At 44.8% G+C, this 9,371-nt stretch overlaps 1 protein-coding gene across 1 annotated transcript; it reads right to left on the bottom strand.

The window, feature by feature from the left end:
• Positions 1–648: 648 nt before the first annotated feature.
• Positions 649–1,216, bottom strand: LOC100037813 (Putative serine type endopeptidase inhibitor). The gene is made up of 2 exons (NM_001112513.2): positions 1,083–1,216; positions 649–993 (listed from the first exon to the last, which is right to left on the bottom strand). Exons 1-2 carry the CDS (start codon positions 1,129–1,131, stop codon positions 806–808), a joined length of 237 nt encoding a protein of 78 aa, NP_001105983.1. The 5' UTR covers positions 1,132–1,216; the 3' UTR covers positions 649–805.
• Positions 1,217–9,371: the final 8,155 nt, after the last annotated feature.

The raw sequence follows: 9,371 nt of genomic DNA, 5'->3' as shown, positions 1-9,371 counted from the left end.
GATTTCGCTGCTTCGACGTCGTCGACCCTGCTGATTCCGGCCCGCGCCATCCATCAGTATATCTGATCAGTGCACATCATCTGATTTGACTTTTTACTTCAGTTCTTCTGATTTTGTCATGATATATATTCAGAATTTAATCTAGAAATTGTCTAATTATTCAACATTCGATAGTCAGTTGTCCATGTCTTACTACGGTTTCTATATTCACAATATTTATAATATCTATCATTTGTAGAACATAATGGTTAGAAGTTAAGCATGGGAGGGAGAGTAAGCGTGGGAGGAAGAGGGGTTATGGTTCGAACCCCAGCTTCTGGAGACTTGGAGCAAATACTGATGATGAATGGATCTGCGTTCCCTGTTCCATGCTCCGGTCTCCTGATGGATGGATCTGCGTTTGCTGTTCCATCAACGCTGGATTATATGCTAATCGTTGACGTGCTATCGCTGGAAGTGGGTTGTGTGCTAGGCGAAAGCGTTTGTCTTGCTTATTGAGCGACAATAATATATGATGCCTTTGGGAGCTCCGGTAAACTCTCTGGGTTGTGCTATATAGAGGCCGGATCGGATAGAGAGAGAGAGAGGGAGAGAAAAGGAGAGAAAGAGAGAAAAGGGAGGTAAATATGCACTGTGTACAACATTCTGTAAAAAAAAGGGAAAGGACTAGTTTTTCACTTTTCTATATAGACGATCATGCACACATTTATTCGGATGGCCACATGCACAGGCGCCAAAGTTTTATTTGCGAAAACCGGCAGGTTGGTCTTTGTCCAGATCGAATCACGCACACTTTGGTTCAGAGCTAGCTGCAGGTCTGCTGCGTGCCATCGGAGAGATGGAGCGTGCAGCCTTTGGGCGTCATGCAGCAGTTGCACCTCGCCGGGAGTTTCTCGGAGCCGGAGGACGGGCAGGTCACGTAGTCCACGTCGAGGCAGAACTGGGGGCAGGCGACGGCGCCATCTATACCCTGCTGCCCCAGCAGCACCACGCCTGCGGTCACACACAGCGTGCTTTCTCCGCTCATTAGTTGATCTATCTCAAAGAGTAATTCGATCACAATGATGCATGGCGAAATTTACCGATTAGGAGGAGGGCGCAGCTGGCGACGTAGAATTTGGATGCAGCCATGCCTTCAACCTTGAGCTGAGTAGTCGATCTGCTTACGGCAGGCAATGTAAGATGGTGCGTGGTGCCTCCCTCTCGATTCGCCAGTGCAAGCGGACGGCAGGTTCTGGTCCCTTTATATACGTACACTGCTGCAGTGCTGCTGCTGCTGGACGCTGGCCATGTGATTGTGATCGTCTGGAATACTGCTATGTGCTGCAGCGCCTACGCTGAAATGCACGCTTTTCTCCGAATTCGAAGTCAACTAAGTCAGGCTTGAATTGCTGGTGGCCACATGCTCACCTGATAATGCTAATGACCATGCATTTTGGATCTTGGACCAGAATCGTCATTGTAGTAAGTCGGTTTGTCCATGGTTCGGTCTTGACTTTTGACCAAGGAAAGATAATTGTTGCAAGAGCTAACGGACTTTCTTCGCCGGTACTTTCTTCTAATAAATTCAGATTGCATCGCCAGTTATTACAAAGGGATACCACATGTCTCAACAATAAATCATATAGCCGAGACTAGTGCTGTTAATTGGGTCGGACCGGGCCAGCCTGACGTGAGCCTATCGTGCTTCTCCCAAACGGGTTCAGGTCAATAAAGTCTAAATTTTTTTAGGATGTGCCGTGCCAATCCGAAGTGTAAACATAGTGACACAGCCCGACCCTAAATCACGCTGTGCTTTCGTTGGGTCGTGCCGGTCTAATCCCGGCCTATATATTTGACCACATAAAATCAAAATATTACAACTACGTAAAGTCTATAGCTTACTAAATTAAAGAGATTAAACAATGCTAACATCATTTGATCACATAAAGTCCAACTATCACAATAATATAAAATCTATAACTTACTAAATTAAAGAAATTAAACAACATGAACTTCATTGTGTCGTGCTAGCCCAAGCCCAGTCCATCTGTGCAGGCCGTAGCCGGGCCCGACAGACCGAGGAAAGATAATTGTTGCAAGAGCTAATGTACTTTCTTCGCCGGTACTTTCCTCTAATAGATTCAGATTGCATCGCCAGTTATTACAAAGGGATACCATATGTCTCAACAATAAAACATATATAGCTAAGACACATAGAAGACTATGATGTACTCCCTCCGTTCATTTTTATTTTTATTTGTCATGTTTTAGTTTAAAAACGAACTAGCGGACGAAAAATATTCGATAATGGAGGTAGTGCCAAAGTAAACCAACAAACTAAACAAAAAAAGAAGAGGTCGAAAATCTTTGAATTGCATTTTGAGTAATCGATCCTACTTTTGCTGATAGCTTGTAATTCCATAATATATTTTGGTGTTTGACGACCATCATAAAACTTATAGACTAACTAGTTTGCCTAGTTGATCTTTTCTCAGATACATAAAGTTCATATACATCTGTAAGTAAAATGGACCATTGGGTCGTTTCTAAATATGGGGCGAGTCATACTTGCACCAGCTTGTGGTGCACCGGACTGTCCGATGCCCAGGCTGACGCGCCCGACGAATAGGTCACTCTCGGGAAAAACTCAGTGCTCCGCGGCTATAATTCACCAGACTGTCCGATGTGCACCGGACTGTCCGATGAGCCCACGGCCAACGGTCGACTTCACCGCAGAGGGGCCAACGATCGACTGCCACTGCAACTGCCAATGATCGGAAGGTCAGAAACTGTCAGAGAAAGCAGGTCGCACCGGACTGTAAGATGTGCCACCGGACTGTCCGGTGCGCCACAAGAGCAGGCGGATCCAACGGTCGACTGCTACAGACGCCAACGGTCGGGTAACGTGGCAGGCACCGGACAATGAACAGTGCCATGTCCGGTGCGCACCGGACTGTCTGGTGTGCCCATCGACAGAAAGCCGTTGCTTTCTGTCCAACGACTATAATTGTGGTGAGGGCTATAAATACAACCACAACCACCTCCATTCAGCACACCCAAGCATTCAATACATCCACATTCAATACAAGAGCAAGAAATTCATTCCAAGACACATTCAAAGCTTCCAATCTACTCAAGTGCCACAATTAAGATAAGTGATTAGTGACTTAAGAGAGTGTTATTCGTATTTCATTTGTTGCTCTTGTTGCTCTTGTTGCTTGGCTTTTTAATCGTGCTTTCTTCATCTCCTTCTAAACTCTCTAAGTGACTTGTAAAGCTAGCAAGAGACACCTAAGTGTGTGGTGATCCTTGCGGGGTCTTTGTGATCCTTAAGATTAAGAAGAAGCACTTAATCGGTCTATGTGATCGATTGAGAGAGGGAAAGGGTTGAAAAAGACCCGGCCTTCGTGGCCTCCTAAACGAGGAGTAGATTCATTGGAACCGAACCTCGAGAAACAAATCGTTGTGTTAATTTGTGTTGATCTTCACCTCACGATTTGATTCCTGCTCTCTCCTCTCTCTAAGTTCTCTTGCTTACAATCTTTTGACTTCGCTCCCAAAGTTATCCGCATTGATTGAGCAACTCATAGCAAGAAGAACTCTCCTCCACACTCTGTATTCATTATTATATGTTTCTAATCCTAACCCTAGGTGAAGTATGTGTTCAAAGTTTATAATTTATAGGTTTTGTCTATTCACCCCCCTCTAGGCGACTTTCAATTGGTATCAAAGTCTGGTGCTTCATTAGAGTTTAACAACTCGAAATGATGTTGGGAGAACACACCAAAAGGGAGTTGATCACCGCGGGAAAGCCCGGATCTTCAGGAAAGAAGAATAAAGAAAAGTCTCCGTCAAAGGAGGCCGGCCACAAGCACAAGGAAGAAAAAGATGAATCCGCCGGCTCCATCAAGTCACACAAGAAGGGCGACAAGAAGAAAAAGTAGATGAAGAAGGTGGTCTACTACGAGACCGATTCTTCCACACCCTCAACCTCCGGCGTCGAGTCAACATCTTCGAAGCGCCAAGAGCGTAAGAAGTATAGTAAGATCCCTCTTCACTATCGTCGTATTTTAAAACGTGCTCCTTTACTTTCCATTCCCTTAGGCAAACCACCATACTTTGATGGTGAAGATTATTGTATGTGGAGTGATAAAATGAGACAACATCTAACCTCACTCCACGAAAGTATTTGGTATATTGTTGAATTTGGAGCGCAGGCATCTCAAGTGGGCAATGAGGATTATGACTCCGATGTGGCCGCCCAAATGAGGCACTTTGTAACATCCCAAATTTTGACCCCGAGGTTAGAAACCCAAAACTCCTAAACTCCCCTAATTAATCTCCTAAGACCCCATGAAGCATTATATTCATCATATGCATACACCATGACTTCTAGTAGCACTTCATATTTAATATCTCATTTTTGGCACCTAGAAAGCATAAATGAATATTTGTATAGAAGAGAAAATGAATTAAGAAGAAAAGGAAGAAAGAAAAAAAAGGAAAACCCTCCCCCCTCCTCAGCTGGGCCAATTTTGGCCCACTCTCTCTCGCGCTCGCATTCTCCCCCCCCTCCACTCACGGCCCAGTATGGCCCAACCACCCGCGCTTGCGTCGCGCCTCCCCTCCCGCTGAACGGCCGACCCCACCCGTCAGCCGCAACGCCCCGCTCGCTCGCGCCCCGCTCTCCCTCTAGCAATTAGGCCCCGCCTGTCAGCACTGCCGTCCCCACCCATGATCCGCTTGAAAGTTGCCTAGAGGGGGGGTGAATAGGGCGAAACTGAAATTCTCAAAAATAATCACAACTACAAGCCGGGTTAGCGTTAGAAATATAATCGAGTCCGCGAGAGAGGGTGCAAAACAAATCGCAAGCAAATAAGAGTGTGACACATGGATTTGTTTTACCGAGGTTCGGTTCTTCCAAACCTACTCCCCGTTGAGCTTCTCTTCTCAAAGACCGGGTCTCTTTCAACCCTTTCCCTCTCTCAAACGGTCCCTCGGACCGAGTGAGCTTCTCTTCTCAAATCACTTGGGAATCAAGCTTCCCGCAAGGACCACCACACAATTGGTGTCTCTTGCCTCAATTACAAGTGAGTATGATCTCAAGAAAGAATGCGAAAGAAAAGAAGCGATCCAAGCGCAAGAGCTCAAATGAACACTACAAATCACTCTCTCTAGTCACTAAAGCTTTGTGTGGAGTTGGGAGAGGATTTGATCTCTTTGGTGTGCTTTGCAATGAATGCTAGCTCTTGTATAGTGGTTGGAAGCTGGAAAACTTGGATACCATGAATGGTGGGTGGTTGGGGGTATTTATAGCCCCAACCACCAAACTAGCCGTTTGGTGGGGCTGACTGTCGTATGGTGCACTGGACAGTCCGGTGTACACCGGACATGTCCGGTGCGCCAGCCACGTCACCAAGGCCGTTGGGATTCGACCGTTGGAGCACTGTCTTCTGGGCCCGCCTGGATGTCCGGTGGAGAATTGGACATGTACTGTAGAGTGTCCGGTGCGCCAGCATGGGCGTGTCTGACTTCTGCGCGCGCTGTCGCGCATTTAATGCACTGCAGGTAGCCGTTGGCACCGAAGTATTCGTTGCTTCGATGTCACACCGGACAGTCCGGTGTAAAACCGACATGTCCGGTGAATTATAGCGGACTAGCCGTTGCGAATTCCCGAAGCTGGCGAGTTCCAGAGCCCTCTTCTTTGGAGCACCGGACACTGTCCGGTGTACACAGGACAGTCCGGTGAATTATAGCTGAGCGCCTCTGTATTTTCCCGAAGGTGACGAGTTTGAGTTGGAGTCCTCTGGTGCACCGGACACTGTCCGGTGGTGCACCGGACACTGTCCGGTGGCACACCGGACAGTCCGGTGCGCCAGACCAGAGGTGCCTTCGGTTATCCCTTTGCTCTTTTGTTGAACCCAATACTTGGTCCTTTTTATTGGCTAAGTGTGAACCTTTGTCACCTGTATAACTTGTACACTAGAGCAAACTAGTTAGTCTAATTTATTTGTGTTGGGCAATTCAACCACCAAAATCATTTAGGAACTAGGTGTAAGCCTAATTCCCTTTCAATCTCCCCCTTTTTGGTGATTGATGCCAACACAAACCAAAGCAAATATAGAAGTGCATAATTGAACTAGCTTGCATAATGTAAGTGCAAAGGTTGCTTGGAATTGAGCCAATATAAATACTTATAAGATATGCATGGATTGTTTCTTTCTTATTTAACATTTTGGACCACGCTTGCACCACATGTTTTGTTTTTGCAAACTCTTTTGTAAATTCCTTTCAAAGTCCTTTTGCAAATAGTCAAAGATAAATGAATAAGATTTGAAATTTTCTCCCCCTGTTTCAAATGCTTTTCCTTTGACTAAACAAAAACTCCCCCTTAATGAAATCCTCCTCTTAGTGATCAAGAGGGTTTTGATAATAATTTTGAAGAGGGTATACCAATTTGAAATTATATCACAAGTAAGATACCAATTTGAAAATACTCTTTGAAAAACTAAAATTTTAAAATTGGTGGTGGTGCGGTCCTTTTGCTTTGGGCTCACTCTCTCCCCCTTTGGCATGAATCGCCAAAAACGGAATCATTAGAGCCCTTAGAGTTACTCTCTCCCTCTTTGGTCATAAATAAATGAGTGAAGATTATACCAAAGATAGAGTGATGCTCGGAGTGACGGCGAAGGATGAGTTACGAAGTGGAAGCCTTGGTCTTCGCCGAAGACTCCAATTCCCTTTCAATACACCTATGACTTGGTTTGAAATAGACTTGAAAACACATTAGTCATAGCATATGAAAGAGACATGATCAAAGGTATATAAATGAGCTATGTGTGCAATTCAACAAAAGAAGTTTCTAGAATCAAGAATATTTAGCTCATGCCTAAGTTTGTTAAAAGTTTGTTCATCAAGAGGCTTGGTAAAGATATCGGCTAATTGATCTTTAGTGTTGATGTATGAAATCTCGATATCTCCCTTTTGTTGGTGATCCCTTAAAAAGTGATACCGAATGGCTATGTGTTTAGTGCGGCTATGCTCAATGGGATTATCCGCCATGCGGATTGCACTCTCATTATCACATAGAAGAGGGACTTTGGTTAATTTGTAACTGTAGTCCCTAAGGGTTTGCCTCATCCAAAGTAGTTGTGCGCAACAATGGCCTGCGGCAATGTACTCGGCTTCGGCGGTTGAAAGAGCAACCGAATTTTGCTTCTTTGAAGCCAAAGACACCAAGGATCTTCCCAAGAACTGGCAAGTCCCCGATGTGCTCTTTCTATTAATTTTACAACCCGTCCAGTCGGCATCAGAATAACCAAGTAAATCAAATGTGGATCCCCTAGGATACCAAAGCCCAAACTTAGGAGTATAAACTAAATATCTCAAGATTCGTTTTACGGCCGTAAGGTGAGCTTCCTTAGGGTCGGCTTGGAATCTTGCACACATACATACGAAAAGCATAATATCTGGTCGAGATGCACATAAATATAGCAAAGATCCTATCATCGACCGGTATACCTTTTGATCGACGGATTTACCTCCTTCGTCGAGGTCGAGATGCCCATTGGTTCCCATGGGTGTCTTGATGGGTTTGGCATCCTTCATTCCAAACTTGCTTAGGATATCTTGAGTATACTTCGTTTGTCTTAGGAAGGTGCCCTCTTGGAGTTGCTTTACTTGAAATCCTAAGAAATATTTCAGCTCCCCCATCATAGACATCTCGAATTTTTGTGTCATGATCCTACTAAATTCTTCACATGTAGACTCGTTAGTAGACCCAAATATAATATCATCAACATAAATTTGGCATACGAACAAGTCATTTTCAAGAGTTTTAGTAAAGAGTGTAGGATCGGCCTTTCCGACTTTGAATCCATTTGCAATAAGAAAATCTCTAAGGCATTCATACCATGCTCTTGGGGCTTGCTTGAGCCCATAAAGTGCCTTAGAGAGCTTATAGAAATGATTAGGATACTCACTGTCTTCAAAGCCGGGAGGTTGCTCAACATAGACCTCTTCCTTGATTGGTCCATTGAGGAAGGCACTTTTCACGTCCATTTGGTAAAGCTTAAAGCCATGGTAAGTAGCATAGGCCAATAATATACGAATTGACTCAAGCCTAGCTATGGGTGCATAGGTTTCACCGAAATCCAAACCTGCGACTTGGGAATATCCCTTGGCCACAAGTCGAGCTTTGTTCCTTGTCACCACACCATGCTCATCTTGCTTGTTGCAGAAGACCCATTTGGTTCCTACAACATTTTGATTAGGACGTGGAACTAAATTCCATACCTCATTCCTAGTGAAATTGTTGAGCTCCTCTTGCATCGCCACCACCCAATCCGAATCTTGTAGTGCTTCCTCTACCCTGTGTGGCTCAATAGAGGAAACAAAAGAGTAGTGCTCACAAAAATGTGCAACACTAGATCTAGTAGTTACCCCCTTATGAATGTCGTCGAGGATGGTGTCGACGGGGTGATCTCGTTGAATTGCTTGGTGGACTCTTGGGTGTGGCGGTCTTTGTTCTTCATCCTCCTTGTCTTGATCATGTGCATCTCCCCCTTGATCATTGTCGTCATCTTGAGGTGGCTTATTTGCTTGATCTTCTCCTTCATCAACTTGAGCCTAATCCTCATTTTGAGTTGGTGGGGATGCTTGCGTGGAGGAGGATGGTTGATCTTGTGCTTTTGGAGGCTCTTCGGATTCTTTAGGGCACACATCCCCAATGGACATGTTCCTCAGCGCGATGTATGGAGCCTCTTCAATACCTATCTCATCAAGATCAACTTGCTCTACTTGAGAGCCGTTAGTCTCATCAAACACAACGTCACAAGAAACTTCAACTTGTCCGGAGGACTTGTTAAAGACTCTATATGCCCTTGTGTTTGAATCATATCCTAGTAAAAAGCCTTCTACTGTCTTAGGAGCAAATTTGGATTTTCTACCTCTTTTAACAAGAATAAAGCATTTGCTACCAAAGACTCTAAAATATGAAACGTTGGGCTTTTTACCGGTTAGGAGTTCGTATGATGTCTTCTTGAGAATTCGGTGTAGATATAACCGGTTGATGGCGTAGCAGGCGGTGTTGACCGCCTCGGCCCAAAACCGATCCGAAGTCTTGTACTCATCAAGCATGGTTCTTGCCATGTCCAATAGAGTTCTATTCTTCCTCTCCACTACACCATTTTGTTGTGGCGTGTAGGGAGAAGAGAACTCATGCTTGATGCCCTCCTCCTCAAGGAAGCCTTCAATTTGAGAGTTCTTGAACTCCGTCCCGTTGTCGCTTCTAATTTTCTTGATCCTTAAGCCGAACTCATTTTGAGCCCGTCTCAAGAATCCCTTTAATGTCTCTTGGGTATGAGATTTTTCCTGCAAAAAGAATACCC

Source organism: Zea mays, chromosome 3, assembly GCF_902167145.1.
Source record: "Zea mays cultivar B73 chromosome 3, Zm-B73-REFERENCE-NAM-5.0, whole genome shotgun sequence".
Lineage (NCBI taxonomy): Eukaryota > Viridiplantae > Streptophyta > Magnoliopsida > Poales > Poaceae > Zea > Zea mays.
Note: the sequence above shows the minus strand (reverse complement) of the source record. Positions and strands in the feature narration are given on the sequence as shown.

What these genes read in the sequence shown, in the direction of transcription:
- LOC100037813 (NM_001112513.2), bottom strand. Translation starts at nt 1,131, where the DNA reads ATGGCTGCATCCAAATTCTACGTCGCCAGCTGCGCCCTCCTCCTAATC. An exon ending in CTGCGCCCTCCTCCTAATCG is followed by an intron (nt 994 to 1,082) that starts GTAAATTTCGCC and finishes GTGTGACCGCAG; the next exon opens with GCGTGGTGCTGCTGGGGCAG.